The following is a 20,045-nucleotide window of genomic DNA, read 5'->3' on the forward strand; positions in this document are numbered from 1 at the left end:
CTAAATAAAACAAGTGTTCAATGACCATAAGAATAAAGTTTTGCTGACTGATCTGACAAAAACTTGACCACCATAAATGTTACATGCAATTACTTAGAAGTCAGACTGGCGCCAAAGTCTGTTTTAGTTAAATAATTTGCATATTCCATGGATCATTATTGTGACCTCTAGATATGGAAAAACTAATAGAAGCCGACCTCGGGCAAGATCAGTTTGGATTCTGTAGAAATGTTGGAACATGTGAAGCAATACTGACCCTACGACTTATCTTAGAAGAAAGATTAAGGAAAGGCAAACCTACGTTTCTAGCATTTGTAGACTTAGAGAAAGCTTTTGAAAATGTTGACTGGAATACTCTCTTTCAAATTCTGAAGGTGGTGGGGGTAAAATACAGGGAGTGAAAGGCTATTTACAATTTGTACAGAAAGCAGATGGCAGTTATAAAAGTTGAGGGACATGAAAGGGAAGCAGTGGTTGGGAAGGGAGTGAGACAGGGTTGTAGCCTCTCCCCGAAGCTATTAAATCTATATATTGAGCAAGCAGTAAAGGAAACAAAAGAAAAGTTTGGAGTAGGTATTAAAATCCATGGAGAAGAAATAAAAACTTTGAGGTTCACTGATGACATTGTAATTCTGTCAGAGACAGCAACAGATGAACATGAGCAAAACAAGGATAATGGAGTGTAATCAAATCAGGTGATGCTGAGGGAATAAGATTAGGAAATGAGACACTTAAAGTAGAAGAAGAATTTTGCTATTTGGGCAAGAAAATAACTGATGATGGTCGAAGTAGAAAGGATATAAAATGTAGACAGGCACTGGCAAGGAAAGTGTTTCTGATGAAGAGAAATTTGTTAACATCGAGTATTGATTTAAGTGTCAGGAAGTCGTTTCTGAAAGTATTTGTATGGAGTGCAGCCATGTATGGAAGTGAAACATGGACGATAAATAGTTTAGACAAGAAGAGAATAGAAGCTTTCGAAATGTGGTGCTACAGAAGAATGCTGAAGATTAGATGGGTAGATCACATAACTAATGAGGAGGTATTGAATAGAATTGGGGAGAAGGGGAGTTTGTGGCACAACTTGACTAGAAGAAGGGATCGGTTGATAGAACATGTTCTGAGGCATCAAGGGATCACCGATTTAGTATTGGAGGGCAGCATGGAGGGTAAAAATCATAGAGGGAGACCAAGAGATGAATACACTAAGCAGATTCAGAAGGATGTAGGCTGCAGTAGGTACTGGGAGATGAAGAAGCTTGCACAGGATAGAGTAGCATGGAGAGATGCAACGACAATCAAGACTTTGCAACCCATTGAGAGTTGGGCTTTTGAGCTGTGTTCAGAATCCTGCTGCTAGGATTTAGAATATTGGTGGCATGGCAAACTGCAAGACCACACTCTGCTGCAGTGGTGAGTTGGATTTTGACATACCATGGCACAACACTGTGGTTCTGTGGTCACCCATGTGACTGGAGGCAGGGCTCTGTCACAACACAGCTGGGCAGAGTGACTATAAATACAAGCACTTGGCCTCTGGTAACGCTTTTATGTGTGTTACTACTGGTTCCAGGACTTCTGACTACAACTGATACCATATTCTCACCAGCCAATGGTCCTATGTGGAGGCAAGCAGTTTCAACTTTGCTGGTAGGGTTATCAGCTAGCTATGAGCTACTGCTAGGTCTGATGATTCCAGGTATTAAGCCGGTGCTAGCAAAGAAAGACCTTCTCTAGGGTTTCTTCAAAGGGCACTCTGAGTGTCTCCCAGCGTCCTGGATTCAATGTTGGATATCTGCATGCCAGGCCTTCTGTTCATTGCCACTGTGGCATAATCTGCAGGTCACATGAGGTGCCTACTTTACATAAACCACACCAGTTACAGCCTTCTACTGAGGTAAACTTCACTGAATCCCCCCCCCTCCCCCCCGCCCTCGCTAAGAGCCAAGTGCACAGCTGGGAAGGAGGGAGGGAGGGAGGGAGGGAGGGAGGGATGGATGGATGGATTTGTTTCTCTATGTCCAGTACAATAGTGTCTATGCTTACAGTGGTGGTGCTGTGTAAGAGCACAAGAGCACGCAAGCACCCTAACTTTCGACACCTTGCAGATTTATTGGTTATTTTTCTTTGAACGCTGTTAAATATGACATACATGCTGCAACCTGAAAGATACAGCACTTAAATCTACCATGCTACTGCCCCTCTTAACTCCGTGAAACTTGGCAACACTGTCCCAAGCACATCTTCAGTTGTGCACGTTCTAAGGAGTTTTTGCGCCTGTGCAACTTGCATGACGTAATTGCTTTATGGGCCAAACACATACGGATTGGATAAACAACGTGCATGGTTCGTGATGTGCATATCTAGCCCCTGTCACTCAATTAGAAGTTTACATCAGTGCCACCAGGTGGCAGCACACTGCAGCGGACATTTATCCCCATTTGCTCAGCATAAATCCTGCTAGATGATAGCACACTGCTCAAATATACTAATTCACTCACTATATATTGTAGTAAAATTGGATCAGACATCAGTATATGTCAAAGTTGTACTAATAGTAATTATATTTTATGGATTTCTGAATGAGTTATATTCCATTAAGTTATGAATTTGATCATAGATTAATCCACTGGAGGTGCTAGAATCATAAGGGCCTAAGGCACGTCGCCATTGATTGTGAGGTTGTAGCAGTTATTTATGGTTATGAAATCTGTCGAACTTATGGTGAGTCAGGTTTACCTTTGATGTAGCCCACAATGTACACATGAAAATTCACGAAAATATGTATATTGGTTTCTCTGATATTCATGTAAACATGGAATCAACAGGTGCATGCTTTAGGCCCTTAGGGATCTCAGTGCCTCATTTGTATTCTAGTAAAGTGATCATGTTGGTGCACTTTCCTACTGTGTTTGGAGTTTATTGTCTACTGTGCGGGAATTGGTTTTCATGTGCAGTGTAAACATGAACTATGTTTACTCTATTTTAAATGCTAACAGAAAAGTAAAGCTGTGAGGACAGGTCATGCTTAGTTAGCTCAGCTGGTACAGCAATTGCCCGAAAAAGGCAAAGGTCCCGAGTTTGAGTCTAGGTCTGGCACACAGCTTTAATCTGCCAAGAAGTTTCATATCGGTACACACTCCACTGCAGAGTGAAAATCCCATTCTGGGAACAGAAAAGTAAATTACCAGGAAAAGTTAGCCGCAAGGGAGCTAGGGACTCTGAGAACAGAACCTTTGATTGAGTGTATGACGAAATAAATAAGCATGACTACAAGCAAACATTTAACACCAATTACACACAGGGTCGACCACTGTGGAGTGCTGTGTTAAATAAGGTGCAAAGTGTTCTGTGAAACACTTGTGTGCAAATCAGCACACAAGTAAGCACAAGTTGTGTGGGTGCAGTGTAAGAATATATGATTTTCAGCCTGGAAGTAAATTTGTGAACTAATACATCTATTAAGGATCTTGTACATTTGTATGAAAAAATGGAAAATGTGTAAAAAGGAATGTTAAGAAAGATAGGAATTTTTTTATTTATTTATTTCTTTTTTAAGTGTGACAAAAAACAGATTGGACATTACCCGAGCAGACATCATCTAACATTTAGTTTTGGAACGAAGATGTAGAGGTTAAAATTTAAAGGTATTGTACAACACACTGTAAGCAAGTGTGTACTGAGCAAGGTTGTTAGGGATGGGAAGAATCAACCGCAACTACAGCCACATTAGAAGCTGCTACAAAAGCAAAGAGAGCTTCATCAAACTTTAACTGAAGTCAAAGTCTTTTGAAACACAAAGATGAACACAACTGAACAAAGCCAAAACATGCACCAGGCACAAATGCAGAAAGCATTCAATGAATAATGAATATAAGAGTAAAATTTAGTTGATTGATCTGACCAAAACCCTAGGAGGTTTCATTCATATGTAAAGCAAGTAAACAAATCGAAGTGACACATGCGGTGGTTTAGTGACTACAATGGCACTGAAGTTTACTTTAGTGATCTTATTTGCACATTCCATGGATCATAATTGTGACCTCTTGGTATGATGTGAAACAAGCCAGTTCCACGGTTAAAATACCCTTTCTCTGTGAAAAATATGGCAACATGCTCCTCCATAGAATGAGTTGTCAAGTAGACATGATAACCATTTGTATTTAAAGTTAAAGTTAATTTGATTATTTATTAAATTCTATTGCATCACGGGGTAGTTGGTCAAAGATTTTTATGGCTGAATAACTATTCTGTGCCACACTAAGGCTGAGTAATGGACAGTGCTATTGGCTGCTCCTTCTAGAATTGCATTTATGAATGCTAGGTCGCTTTTGAATTGTGACTGTTTGTTGGCAATGAACTTCATACAGGAGTAAATGGCTTTTGAATTGTGACTGTTTGTTGGCAATGAACTTCATACAGGAGTAAATGTGCTTTGTTGATGTTGTTAGTGTGATCAACTATGTAAGAGTTATCCAAAAAGAGTCACTAGAGCGGACACCATATATTATCTTTATTACAAGCTCCTATGCAACAGACACTCTTCAATGATGAGTTATCCAAGAAAATGAAAGCAACACTCATTAGTGAATAAAAATAGGAAAAGTAAGTAAACTTCTTCAATTTTCATCAAAATGTTACATTACCCCTCATCCAAAAATTGCATAACTTAAATGTTTAAGAAGATCTGTAACATGTAATGTCCAGTTCAAGTTCTTATCAATATAAAGACCAAAGATTTTACATTATTCTGTTTCATTTATTGATTTTCCCTCAGAATTATTTCTGATGAAGTTCACAATAATGTTCACATAGTCCACTGATGTCATGGTGCCTTCAGTTACTAAGATAGGTGCCATAGAGACCCAGGTGTATGTCCCCCCAATGGCCAGCATCTGTGGTGTGGTACATGTTTTGAGCAGCAAGTATGACAAATATATGGAAAAGACCATCAACCTGACGTAACAATAAAAGTCATTTCTCTGACCAAGTGACATGTTTCTGTTGATCTGAAGTCCTTTCTCTCTGAGCCTGAGCCCTTTGAAATTGTAACCGATGATGTCGATGGGCCAATGTGTGAACACACAGGGTCGTCCACTGTGGAGTGCTGTGTTAAATAAGGTGCAAAGTGTTCTGTGAAACACTTGTGTGCAAATCAGCATGCTACTCAATCTTCAGATCTGTCACATATCACCACCTTTGCTACTTTACACAATAGGCAAACCTTCTACCCCCACTGGCTCACAACAGTATCACTGGAACATCCAACCAGGTTTGTTATTTCTAAGATTTTCATTCCCAAATACTGAAACACAACAGTCTGTCCTTCATCTGTGCAGTCCCCAACAATCAATCTTTTATTCTCATCCTGTCCAGTAAGTCTCCCCTGACCCAGTGTTCTGGGCAACTTTTCCATAGCCCCCCAATCTCCTAAACCTTGCCAGTCCTATTTCTTCATCCCTCTTGCTTTCTCTTCAACCCTTCTGCCACAAGTAGGACCCAATGGCTTTAAAAGGCTTGCAAATTTCCTTAAGTTCAATATGTATCTTCCCCTATCACCACTGAATGAGTACATTTTTTTTATTTATCCAGTCACATTACATCCTTTACCAAAGTCACTTATGTCAGTTCACATCCCCATTGGCAATCTGTATTGTTGCTAAAACAACTGCCCATTTGTCTTTGCTTCTTTTTATAATGGTGTCCCATAACCATAACACCATCAGACAGCATATAACTTCATGGCTGGCAGTGGTCATACATCGTACAAACCTGGCTAAGTGCTTAAAACAACCATTATGTGAGGATGCCTTCACATAGCCTATGTTTTCACACACAGCTGCCTTCACATCAGATAAAGCTGCCTCACCAACATGTTATCTGGGTGCTGCAACATAATTGTTAGAACAATTTGTGTAGGGTGATTCTTCAGCCATGTTATTAAACAGAATATGTTAACCTTGGATACTACAAGGAAAAAACTTACTGTAATTGGTAGTTTTTATTAAGGCAGAGATATATATGAAAGAAGAGAACTGACAAGATTATGAAGAACTCAAAAGACAGGATTCTGAAGAACACAAAAGCTCAATCTATGTTTGTACTTTTTACATTTACCCATTGTCACTAAATTGTTACTATATCCAATATGAATACAATGTAAGATGCTTAAGTGGGGTGGTGGGAAGAGGAACAAAAAATGGAAAGCCCTTACACAGCTTCTTTTACTTTCTTCTGTTGCAGTGAGCTATCAGACCATATTCTGTAAGACACAGATTAACTGATAATTTCTTATTTGTTGATTGCTGTTGACACTTTGAGCTTCAGCTTTAACCTCAGTACAGAATATGTCCCTGAATGGTTGATGCTGGTAATCAACATGGCATGGTAATGACAATCACAATTTTAATTTCAGAACAGAAACCACTGGATGTTACAAACAAAACAACTTAAAGTGAAATTACAGTCCAGTAAGTATCACCAAATGGTGATCTGAACATTAATGTGGCGTCAGATTTGTGGTCAGTGCGAGTTGGCAGAAGACTGGGAAGAATTTTACATCATAACCAGTATGTCAATTAAAAGATATTTCTACATCATACCCACAAAATGGTCCAAATTTAATTCAGTCCTTAAGTCATATTTAACACAGGGGATGTCACAAGTTCAAACAGCATTTTTCCTACCTTGAGATATTCAAATTCATCCTCAGAAATTATCTGGTTCTATAGTTCATGCTAATTATCTTCTGTTTTGTCTTCCAGAAACATACTTATAAGCCACACACTTCCCAATACAAAAAGCTTTCTCCTAAACAAGTACATTTATTTTCTGTGCTCATAACATATAAGAAATGGAGGTGTGGCTGGTGAACATAAAATTATCTTTTCAGGAGACTACCAATACTGCCTTAGCTGAAACACAATGAGTGAGCTTGGAATTTTGAAAGAAATGAAAGGCTGTTGTGATCGTGAGACACTAGATAAAATAAATTACAAGTGTTACAAACTTTCTCAGTGTGATATTCTTGACAGACAGAAAAGTAGATGAGAAAAGTAACAATAAGAATGAGAGCCACTGAATGAGCAGGTAAAAAAAGCTGAGACAGTAGTGCTAAATACAATAAAGGCTCAAAAGAGAAATCAGGAAAGCTAATTACAGAATGAAGAAAGAAGAAATGCATACGACATCAAATACAACTCTCAGTATTTACAAAGTCACTGCTACTGTTTCAATATGGGCATTGTTTTTCAAATATTTTCCCACTATGGAAGTTTTGACCTGAGCTCTGATGCATCCCTTCTCTCGCAATAGCACATTTCCTTGATAGTTATGTCAGCCCCAAAAATAAACATACCTGCACAATAAAAGGCAGATATGTCGACCACTCTTTTCCCTCGCATCATACCACGTCTCTGCTGTGGTGGTTTCCCCAGATCTGTCAAGTCTACTGTGGGTGATGTCCTGTGGGCAGTTACAGGTTCTATCTCACCTCTAACTGAAACAGAGAGTAAAGGATTAACAGACATGTAACACTTGACATTACCTTGTAATGATTTCTTATCACAGTTTTGAAATCAAATCAGCAGTCAGGAAACTAATGAAAGAGAATACAGCTTCAACACTTTTAAATCAAAGTCTAACAATGGGAAGTCTGTCTCCTTCAAGTATTTAGTTTGTGAAATTTGGATAGATGCACAGTTGAACAGGGAGACAATTGCTGTAAGAAACTTGGGGCAAGTGCCTCTACAAAGATTTGTTTTAGGAAGTAGGTTTGTGGCGACATTGCGCACTCATGCAGTGTTGCGTCACACGTGCCGCGTGTGTATGTTTACACACACCGTGCTGTCAAACATTTTGCACCAGATACCAGAGGCACTGTGTTACATATATCAGAATGATTGAACAAGCCACATATTCCTTGCCATCTTCTGAGGCTGCAATAAATAAAGCTAATGTTAGTAGTTTGAGGGAATTTTTTTGTAGTCTGGTTCCATCATATTAAGTAGATGCATGTTCAAATGGTCAAACAACAGTCTGCACAGCTTGTACTGACAAGGTGGTGACCCCACCATAATTTACCTGCATGGTACATTGAATTAACAAGCACTTATGGAAGAGATTTGAAAAATGTTTGACGCAAATTCCACTAAGTCACAACTGGCTGTAAGACTACCACCTTTCTGGCCATACAAAACAGCTTTGTGGTTTGCGCAAGTGAAGGCCAGTTTTTTCTCTTTTGGGATTTTGTTGGACGCTACAGAGTTTGCACTGGGCGTGTCAATTAGATCACCAGTATGCCACAGAAGTGCAAGATATAGTTACCTCACCACCAGAGGCCAACTCCTACAACCCACTTCAAGCAGTATTGATTCAGCGAGTGTCAGCATCGCATGAAGAGTGAATCCATCAGTTTCTCACTCAGGAAGATATTGGAAACAGAAAGCCTTCACAGTACTTGTGGCACCTAAGAAGCAAAGCAGAAATGGGAACCATTCTGGAAAGCTTACTGCACACAATAAGGAGCAATCATTTACCATCACCTGCCAAAGCAACTGTAGCATCACAGTTTGATGTAGTAGCAGAGTTGGCAGATAAAATCCAGGATGTGATGACACCGGCTCATGACAGTGCAATCACTGAGCATGGCACTATTATGATGCTGACTGTTTCACACACAGATTCTGATGCCTTGGTGGCAAAGGTAGATTAACTGAGGCAATAGATCAGCGAATTGTTATCGTGAAGCAACCCAAGGAAAGACAGAAGCCAGAATTGATACTGCCAATGCACGTGCAACAGATCACCAATGACTTCTTCCACAGCTGAGCCTGAGCAGGAAGGTATCATCTGGTATCACTGGAAATTCGGGGAGCAAATGTGCAGAGATGCAAAAGCACCCCCCCCCCCCCCCCCCCCCACACACACACACAAAAAACTCTGAAACCCCGCATTTATCCAAATGGCAGTGGCGGTCAGAAGCAGACACTTCCTCCAACTGCCAATCAGTGTCTCTGTACCTGTTTGCTAGTGATCAGTGATCCACCTGGAAATATTTAATAGATAGTGGAGCCAGTTCTTCCATTTACCCATTGAGTATGTAGCACAAGAAGTGACCAACCACATTATTCTCTCTGACCACTGCAAACAATGTCTGGCACATTGCGCTTGGGACTAGACCTGATTTATTGTGAAACTTTGCATGGGTTTTTCCACTGCAGACACTGCTGAACCTACTATCAAAAGGACTTCCTCATCCATTGCAATCTATTGCCAGACAAGAAGAACTCATGCCTACTCGACAACACCACAGGCTTAACAGGATCCAGGTTTTGGTGGGATGGAGCTGTTCATACTGCCTAAGTAATTTGAGTGGTGGACAGTGAGGACGTGGAACTGCTGCATGGACTTCTGGCTCTTCCACAACCCCATGGAGTACCTAAGGAGGAAAGGCACAACACTGTCCACTACACAGAGACAACTGACAGCCCCCCCCCCCCCCACCCACCCATTTTGCAGACCATGACATTTGGCTCCAGATCATCTCAAAATTGTGAAAACAGAGTTTGACAGTATTATTCGTGAAGTGTAATGTGGACTTCCAACAGTCCCCGGTCCTCATTGCTACATTTGGTCCTGAAAAAGCGTGGTGCATAGTGGCTTTGTGGTGACTACAGACCCCTGAATGCCAGAACAATAACTGACAGATATCCAGTGCTGTTGTTATGCGACTATAATTATCATTGAGTGGTGCAGTTATTTTTACCATCCTCGATTGCGCAAAAGCATACACACAGATCCATCTAGCTGAACAAGACTTTCCCAAGACACCAATCATCACTCCTTTTGGCCTGTTTGAAAGCAAATTTATAACTTTTGAACTCAGGAACACTGCTTAAGTGGGGTAACACCTCACTGTCTCCATGCTACACAGTCTAACTTTTTCTTTTGCTTACCTGGACGATATTTTAGTTTTTTTTGTCACTAGCAGAGCAACCTTGGCAGTATTGAATGGGAATGTTCAAGCAGTTGGAACTTTTATATCTTCAAATTTAACACATTTTTCGGACAACACAACAACACATATAAGTCACTGAGTAAGTTGACCTGTGTACAAGTCGGCATTCGATTAGACACTGAGTCTCAGTCTAGCGGCCGCTGCTCGGCTGGCCGCTTAGGTGGCGCAGCTGCTGCCTGGCTGGCAGACAGCGCCGCACGTAGAGGACGTGCGTAATTGCGCGGCGGCACTTTGAATAATCAGCGAGTCACAACACTTTTCCCCCCCTTTGAAATTGTCGCACTGGTCTTGATGGAGGTGTCCTGAAGATGGCTAACGTCCATAGGCATTGTTTGACTCGCCGTAAAGTCTCGAGGAGGAGGCTTCCCGTACAGACGGAAGTGTCCCCGATGATAACGGGTCGAGATGACAGGAGACGTAGGGGTTGAATCTGCTGGGGCCCCCTGCACCAATCTGCCCGTTGCGGCAAGTCCAGTTGATATGACAGGAGACATGGGCGATGTGTCGGCGTCTGTTGGAGGAGGAGGCGAGTAGATGTACTCTGACAGAGGACGGTCCTCCGGTTCCTGCATGGGCACGTCTCCTGGTGGCGTCCGTTCTGGTGCTGGCATCGCGATGACGGTGAGAGGGCTGCGTTGTGAGTATTGAGAGATGCCAAGATCCCGAGCATCAGGTAGAGCCAAAGGTGGTGTGGCGGCATTCGGAACAGGCGTTGCTGGCACCCGAGGCCGAAGCTGGTCCGAATGACGCACTACAATACCCTTGTCCATCTGGATTTCATACAGGCGTCTGCCACGGTGTCATAAGATGCGGCCCGGGCTCCATTTTGGCCGCCTGCCATATCCCCGTACCCAGACGAGGTCGTTGGCGGTGAACCGGCCAAGTGAAGGCACCCACGGCCGTGAGGTGGGAGGCCGCAGAAGATGAAGTAGCGTGCGGGGCTGTCGGCCATGTAAGAGCTCAGCCGGGCTGTGATCGCCCATGGGGTTGAAACGGTAAGACGCCAGGAACTGGAGAAGCGCGTCATCAGCAGCAGAAGAAGTCAGAAGTTTCCGCATCTGAGCCTTAAACGTGCGGACCAATCGTTCAGCCTCACCGTTGGATTGTGGATGGAACGGCGGGGCCGTGACATGCGTAACGCCGTGACGAGCACAAAAATCCACAAAGTCGGAAGAGGCAAATTGCGGACCATTATCAGTAACAAGAGTAGAGGGGAGGCTTCCAAAGAAAAAATGCGGGCGAGAGCACTGGTGGTTGCCGCGGTGGTAGGTGACGTGCAACGGACAATGAAAGGAAAGTTAGAATAGGCGTCAATTATGAGGAGCCAATAAGTACCTATAAAGGGTCCTGCAAAGTCAGCATGAATGCGCTCCCAGGTCTTCTCAGGCGAAGGCCACGGTGACAAAGATGACTTCGGGGCAGCGGCCTGTGACGCACATGGGCCGCAGGCAGCGACCATGTGTGCGATGTCAGAGTCGATGCCAGGCCAGTACACATGACGGCGTGCCAGAGATTTTGTGCGAGACACACCCCAGTGCCCCTGGTGAAGGAGGCACAAGACCGAAGCACACAAAGACGCAGGTACCACAACACGCAGCGAAGCATTGTCAGTGGAGAGGAGGATAACACCATCCCTAGCCGTGAGGCAGTAGCGCAAAGTGTAGTAGTTCCGCAACAGATCAGAAGTCTTAGCGGACGGGCGATCTGGCCAACCCTTCTGAATACAGTGCAAAACCCGGGAGAGGGTAGGGTCAGAACTCGTAGCAACCGCCAGCCTGTCCCCAGTGATGGGGAACCCGTCCACAACCCGCTGCTCGGCAACATCCAGGTGGAAACACAAAAGTTCGTCCCTATCGAATGCCTGATCAGGACCCATGGGAAGGCGAGACAAAGCATCAGCATTCGCATGTTGAGCCGTTGGCCGGAAATGAATCTCATAATTGAAACGGGACAAGTAAAGAGCCCAACGCTGGAGGCGGTGTGCAGCCTTGTCGGGAAGTGATGTTGATGGATGAAACAAGGAAACAAGCGGTTTGTGATCTGTAACAAGATGAAATTTTGAGCCATAGAGAAAAACACCAAACTTATGAAGAGCATAAACGATGGCCAAAGCTTCTTTCTCAATTTGAGAATACTTTTGTTGGGCATCCGTGAGCGTTTTGGAGGCATAAGCGATGGGTTGTTCCGAACCGTCAGAAAAACGGTGCGCAAGGACTGCACCGACCCCGTATTGAGAGGCATCTGTGGCAAGAACAAGATGTTGGCCAGGTCGATAAGTAGCCAGGCACGGGGCCTGTTTCAGCATAGTCTTTAATTTCCGGAAAGCCGCGTCACATGACGCGGACCAGTGAAAAGGCACGTTTTTATGCAACAGGCGATGCAACGGCTGAGCCACCGACGCCGCAGACGGTAAAAACTTGTGATAGTATGCTATTTTCCCCAAGAAAGCCTGCAGTTCCTTAACAGATGTAGGGCGAGGAAGGGCATCGATCGCAGCAACAGTGTGTTGAAGCGGACGAATACCATCCCGAGAGAGTTGAAACCCCAAGTATGTGATAGATGCCTGAAAAAATTGTGATTTCTGAAGATTACACTTAAGACCGTCAGTCTGTAAGACATTAAAAAGTGTGCGGAGATTTTGAAGATGTTCTTCAGTGGTGGAGCCAGTGACAACAATGTCGTCCATGTAATTGATACACCCCGGGACAGGGAGCAATAATTGTTCCAAGAATCGCTGAAAGAGAGCAGGGGCGCTAGCAACCCCGAATGGCAAGCGTTGGTATTGATAGAGGCCGAAAGGCGTGTTAAGGACCAGAAACTGCCGGGAAGCAGCGTCGAGAGGAAGTTGATGATAAGCTTCTGACAGATCAATTTTAGAAAAATACTGTCCTCCAGCGAGTTTAGTGAACAGTTCTTCAGGACGGGGCATAGGGTAAGTGTCGATGAGGCATTGAGCATTTACAGTGGCCTTGAAATCGCCACAGAGACGAATATCACCATTGGGCTTAGCAACTACAACGACAGGAGAGGACCACTCACTGGAAGTGACAGGAAGCAAGACCCCTGAAGCAGTGAGACGATCCAACTCCTGTTTTACCCGATCACGAAGGACCACAGAAATGGGCCGAGCCCGAAAAAACTTAGGCCGCGCCGTGGGTTTGAGCGTGATATGAGCTTCAAAGTCGTTTGCATGGCCTAACCCAGGAGAAAAAAGGGACGAAAATGTCGTCGACAAGGAATCCAGTTGAGCATAAGGAATAGCGTCAGAGACAATATTGACAGAGTCATCTATGGAGAACCCAAAAACGCGAAAGGCATCGAAACCAAAAAGATTTTCTGCGGTGCTCTGCTCGACCACAAATATGGGAACAGTGCGAACGACGGATTTGTAAGATACTTCAGCATTAAACTGTCCCAAGTGAGAAATCTTCTGTTTATTGTACGTCCGTAATTGCCGAGTGACGGGGGACAGGAGTGGAGAACCCAGCTGAAGATACGTCTGAGAATTAATTATAGTGGCAGCAGAACCGGTATCCACTTGCATGCGAACATCTCGACCAAGGATTTGGACAGTGAGGAATAACTTCCCTGAAAGGGAAGAAGTGCAATTGACAGACAACACAGAATCAGAATCAGCGTCATGTTCATGAACATCATGTATGCGGTCGGATTTACAAACGGAAGACACATGACCTTTCTTTTTGCAATTGTGACACACAGCCCAACGTTGGGGACAATCCTCGCGTGAATGTTTCGTAAAACACCGCGGACATGAAGGAAGTTGCCGGGGATTTTGCTGCAGTTTCTTAGTGGGTTGTTTACGGCTAGGCCGAGGCTGCGCGTGGGAGCGCACTGCGGCCACGTCGGCCGGCGGGGACGCGCCGCACGCGTCGTCAACAGCGCACAGGGGTTGTATTTCCCCGACGTCACCCCATGCTTCTATTTGTGCCCCAGCGGCGCGAGAAATTTCAAAAGACTGCGCAATGGAGAGAACTTCATCTAGAGTCGGATTCGCCAACTGAAGGGCACGTTGCCGAACTTCTTTGTCGGGCGCCGACCGGATAATAGCATCCCGTACCATGGAATCGGCATAGGATTCTTTGTGAACGTCAGTAACAAATTGACACTTTCGACTGAGGCCGTGAAGTTCAGCAGCCCAAGCGCGATAGGACTGATTTGGTTGTTTTTGACAATGATAAAAGGCAACACGAGAGGCTACCACATGCGTTTGCTTTTGAAAGTAGACAGACAGAAGGGAGCACATTTCAGCAAAGGACAAAGATGCAGGATCCTTCAAAGGAGCCAATTGCGACAACAACCGATACATTTGAGGTGAAATCCAGGAAAGGAACAGAGACTTACATGGTTGTTCGTCCGTGACATGAAATGCCAAGAAGTGCTGTCGAAGACGTTTTTCATAATCAGACCAGTCTTCCGCCGTCTCGTCGTAAGGTGGAAAAGGAGGTACAGCCAACGACGAGAAACGCCCCGCATTTGACGCCGCGACGAAATCGCGAATCGCCGCTGTTAGAAGCGTTTGCTGTTCAAGGAGATTTTGCAAGAGCTGCTCGACAGTAGCCATGGAACCCTGTGAGTCAACGGTGAAAAGGAAAAATCCCATCCTCGTCGCCAATTTTTATATCTTCAAATTTAACACATTTTTCGGACAACACAACAACACATATAAGTCACTGAGTAAGTTGACCTGTGTACAAGTCGGCATTCGATTAGACACTGAGTCTCAGTCTAGCGGCCGCTGCTCGGCTGGCCGCTTAGGTGGCGCAGCTGCTGCCTGGCTGGCAGACAGCGCCGCACGTAAAGGACGTGCGTAATTGCGCGGCGGCACTTTGAATAATCGGCGAGTCACAACAGGAACACCATGGAATTGTCCTAAATAGTGCTAAATGTGTCTTTGGCCAGCCCCAGGTGGGTTTCCTATAGCATAGGGTAACAGCAACAGGATTGCTACTACTGTAAGAGAAAGTGGAAGCCATCTTAAGGATTTCACACCCAAATATGGCCACAGAATTGCACTGGTTCCTCAGTATGTTAAATTTTTATTGACATCACTTGCCACACTCTGCCGAGTTATAGGAGCCAGTAATGGAAGCATTAATCAGCTGCCCAAAGAACAAGGGTAACTCACCTATAGCAGAGACTGTTAGTATGTGTGTGGCATTTGAAGCAGTCAAAAAGATCTTCACAGATGCTGCTCTATTGGTGCACCCTGGGCCTACTGCACCTCTGGCACTAGTACTTTATACTAGCCAGAAGGTGATGAGCACAGCATTGCAACAACAATATAGTGACACATGGCAACCACATGCATTTTTCTTGCACAAACAATCATCCTCAAAAAAGCTGTGGAGCACCTATGACAGAGAACTTCTGGCCATTTATAAGTCCATCAAATACTTTAGGCCTGGAAGCTAAAGACTTTCTTATCTACACCAATTACAAACCGCTAACTAAATGCCTTTCACCAGAATAGTGCAAACTGTTCATCTAAGCAACACAATTAGCTAATGTTCATCTCACAATTCAACATGGATATCCAGCACATCTACAGTATCAATATTGTGATGGCCACTTGTTTAACTCAGATTCAGAAGAATTACTGGCACAATCAATTACACCAAACATATCACTGCTCAACAATCAGATCAAGAGCTACAGGGACTTTTATCAGCAGGAATATTATCATTGGATCTCCAACTTATCCAGATTTCAGGGAGCGATGTCAGGCTGTATTGAGTCATGCCCACGTCAATACCATGGCCATTGCTACCTAATTCCTTCAGGAGGGATGTCTTTGATACGTTACATGACTTGTGACACCCTAGTATTTGATCGACGACCTGCCTAGTGATGAATTGTTATGTGTGGCCAGATGCACAGAAAGAGTGCCATGAATGGGCAAGGTGTTGTCTTAAGTGCCAATGTGGCAAGATACACTGCCACATGCAAGCACTAACACAGAACTTTCCAATAACGACGGCCCATTTCAATCACGTCCACTTTGATATTATCGGTCCATTCCCATCATCTGACAGCTAACATTACATAATTATGATGGCAGATTGTTACATCCGCTGGCTGGAAGCTGCATCAGTGGACAACACTACAGCAGAAAATCTGGCTTTCAGTTTTGTGTAGTATTGGGTGTAGCATTTTGGCTGTACTTTACATGTCATGCCAAACAGAGGATGACAATTTGAATCCGAACTATTCAGACAACTCATGTGAGCTATCACCTGTCCAGTATTGGGATGATCAAGAGATGGTACCGCTCATTTACAGCAGCACTAATGTGCCACGACACAGTGGACCAAAGTCCTTCCCAAGATAATACTCAGCCTCGGAAACACTTTCAGACCAGACCTAGATGCTTCTTCGGTGAAATTGTGTACAGTGAGATGTTGAGGCTCCCAGGAGAATTTGTTGACACAAACGCTCTGTCACAATCAAGGGGTGATCAACCAGAATTCCTAGGCCGACTGCGAGAGCACGTGGCTCAAATCTACCCACCTCAGCCACAGAGACATGTTATAGCTACCACCTTCATGCATCAAGACTTGAAAACCTTATCACACATCACAGTAGGCACATATGGCATCAAACAGTCACTGCAGCCGCCATAGTCAGCAACCTACCGTGTAGTTGCAAGTGGAGACAAGACAATTGACATTTCGATTAACAGAAAGGTGACCACTGATTCTATAGATAGTGTTAAATCGGCTTACATCTTCCAAGAAGCAACAATACCAGAGCTCCCGAGACTACGGCCTCACCCAACAACCACCTCACTACTACCTTCACAGCCACTGGTGCAGATTACACCAGCAGACACGTACCTCAAGATCCGGATGTCATGTCCACTTTCTAGCCCATAATTTGGAATAATGTTCCGCTTCCACCATTGGGGCTGATATGGTGACATTGTACAATCAAATAGCGTCATGTCATGCATGCATACTGTCTGTGTATGTTTACACAAAACTGTGCTATCAAGCATTTTGTGCCAGACAACAGAGGTGACGTATTGGTTTTGTTATTCTTTGATTACGCTTTTTATTTTTTATATCTTCCATGCATGTAGTTAGTTCATGTATAGTTATAAGATAACACTGATGTTTGTTCCCTGCATGTTAAGTTATTTTGAACTACAAGCTTGTAATGATACAACAAGCTATCTTCCAGGGTTGCAATCAATGTAGCTAACGTTAATTGTTCGAGGGAGTTTTTGTGTAGTCTGGATCCATTGTATTAACCGCACACAGGTTCTAGTAGCTGAACAGCAGGCTGTACAGCTTGTACCTATAGGTTATGTGTCCATAAATGGCTAGCTTATGTTTCACCTAAACTTTTTTTTTCTAATTCAAGCAGTTCTAAACTGTCAGATATATAATACACTTATTTACAAAATGAAATGAATTTCAGTATTACAGTGTGTACTTCTTTGAATTTTCTAACCAGCATGCAGAAATGCCCCATAAATATAGTATGAAAACCTGTCTCATGGCATATACAACATTATGAAAAGGATAGATTACTACTCACCAAATAGAAAAAGCAGCAAGTGGCACACAAACATGATGAAAAACTGCTAGATATTATTAGGCAATTGGGTTAAGCCTTTCATCACTCACACACACACACACACACACACACACACACACACACACACACACACACTCTCTCTCTCTCTCTCTCTCTCTCTCTCTCTCTCTCTCTCTCTTTCTTTCTAGGTACAAAGGCCCAACTGTGACTGTGTCCATGATGAGCAGTGATCTTTGCTGGAATGGGTAGTGGGGGTACAGAAAAGGAGAAGGGGAGGGACAGTGAGGGATAACAGGGTACGGGTATTGGTAGATGCTAGTGCTTCCTGTGGGAATGTGTCATGGACAGGGTAGTGGGCTATTAGACACAGTAAAGTGGAAAGGAGAGAAGAAGGGAAGGGGAAAGAACTACACATATGTGCTGATGGGAAAGAAGGCACTGTAAAGATGAAGTGGGAGCAGGGAAAGGGATAAGCAAGGAATTAGCAACAGTCAAGGTCAGGGCGGTTATGGGAATAAAGGATATCTAGGAGGGTTCCCACCTGTGCAGTTCTAAAAAACTGGTGTTGGTAGGAGGATTCCAGATGGCACATGCTGTGAAGCAGCTACTGAAGTAAAGCACATCATGTTGTGTGACATTTTCATTTTCAGCAACTGGGTCATCCAGTTGTCTTTTGACCACAGTTTGGTAGCGGTTATTCATGTGAACAAAGAGCTTGTTAGTTATCATGCAATCATAGAATGAGGCAATGCAGCTCAGTTGTTGCAGCTAAGTTAATAGATCACACGGTTGCTTTCATAGGTAACCTGACTTTGAGGGGGCAGGAGATGCCTGTGACACAACTGGAGTAGGTGACATTGAGAGGATGTATGTATGGCACAGGTCTTGCATCTAGGTCTTGCACGGATATGAAACTGGGGCAAAGGGTTGAGAGCAGGTGTAGAATAAGTTCGGACATGGATATTGCACAGTGTGGATAGGCAGTAGAATACCATTCTGGGTGATGTAGGATCAGGAGGATAGTGGGGAGGATATTTCTCACTTCAGGGCACAATAAGAGACAGCTAAAACCCTAGCAGAGAATGTGGTTCAGTTGCTCTAGTCATGGGACGTACTGAGATATGAGAGAAGCACACCTTTGTAGCAAGGCAGAGGATATGTAGGGGTTGTTGGTGATTGGGGAGACAACGTACTGGTGATCTGTTTCTGGGCAAGTGGAAAGTGCAAATGAAGGCCACAGTGAGACCCATGGGTGGCACTGTCGAAGTGGAGTTATTGTTGGTGGTTGATAGACGTAAGTAGTGATCCAGTTACCTTTAAGGTGGACATCAGTATAGAGGAATATGGCTTATTGGGCTAAAAAAGACCACATGAAATGAATGTGGTAGAAAGTGTTGAGGTACTGGAGGAATGTGGATCAAGTGTCCACACCATCAGTCCCTATCATGAAGATGTCATCTGTGAATCAGCACCGGGTGTGGGATCTGGGATTCTGGGTGGTCAGGAAGGATTCTTCTAGGTAGCCCATGAGTAGATTAGCATAGGATGGTACCATGGTGGTGCCCATTGCTATTCAATGAATTTGTCTATAGGTGATGCCTTCAAAGGAGATGTAATCCTGGATATGAATATAGTTAATCATGGTGACCAGAAAAGAGGTTGTAAGTTTGAAGTCAGCTGGGCATTGGAAAAGGGAGTGTTCAAGAGCAGCAAGACCATGGGCATTGGGGATATTGCAGAAGAGGCAGCCACTTCAACAGTGACAAGCAGGGCATCAGGCAGTAAAGGAACAAGAACTGAGGGGAGTTCATAGAGGAAATGGTTAGTGTCTTTTATACAGTAGGATAGGTTACAGGTAATAAGCTTAGATATAGGAGAGAGGTTCTGGGATGGATGTAAGAATTTCAGGAGGGACTGGAGATCCTGATGGGATTCTGGAATTGGGTCACTGTGGCAGTGCTTATAGGTGGATGTATCTGACAGCTGGTGAAGTCCCTTTGCCAAGTAATTCTTGCAGCTCATAACCACAGTGTTGGAGTCTTTGTCAACAGGTAGGATTACAAGGTCAGGATCAGTTGTCAACAAGTAGGATTACAAGGTCAGGATCAGTTTTTAAGTGTTGGATTGCAGTTATTTCTGTGGGTGTGAGATTGGTTTCCATATTGAGGGACCTGAGGAATAAAAGGCAAGGTTTAAGGTTAAGAAATTCTGGAAAGTTAACAGGAGACAGTTTTGGGGCAACAGGGGTGGATAATGATTAGATGGAGGAGTACGTTAAGTTAGACAAGATTTAATATTGGTTTTGGATAGAGTCTGATTGGCAGGTTTGGTGGCGAAAATGTGTTTGCACTTTAGGGACTGGGAGAAGGAGAAGAGACTTTAGTAAGCACAGCATGATTGAATATGGGAGTAGGGCAAATGGTAAGGTCTTTGAAAAGGACTGGTACTTCTGAGGGACTGAGACTTT

The 20,045-nt window shown here is 43.8% G+C and overlaps 1 protein-coding gene across 4 annotated transcripts in view; it reads right to left on the bottom strand.

Annotated features, from left to right (window-relative positions):
* LOC126092112 (uncharacterized) overlaps positions 1–20,045 on the bottom strand; it is a 221,560-nt gene that overhangs the window by 86,897 nt on the left and 114,618 nt on the right. For all 4 annotated transcript variants that reach the window (XM_049907550.1, XM_049907551.1, XM_049907548.1 and 1 more), the window contains exon 5: positions 7,358–7,498. In XM_049907550.1, the coding sequence (XP_049763507.1) occupies positions 7,358–7,498 (141 nt within the window). The remainder of the gene's footprint in view (positions 1–7,357; positions 7,499–20,045) is intronic.

The sequence above is a fragment of the Schistocerca cancellata genome, chromosome 7 (assembly GCF_023864275.1).
Source record: "Schistocerca cancellata isolate TAMUIC-IGC-003103 chromosome 7, iqSchCanc2.1, whole genome shotgun sequence".
In the NCBI taxonomy this organism is placed as follows: domain Eukaryota; kingdom Metazoa; phylum Arthropoda; class Insecta; order Orthoptera; family Acrididae; genus Schistocerca; species Schistocerca cancellata.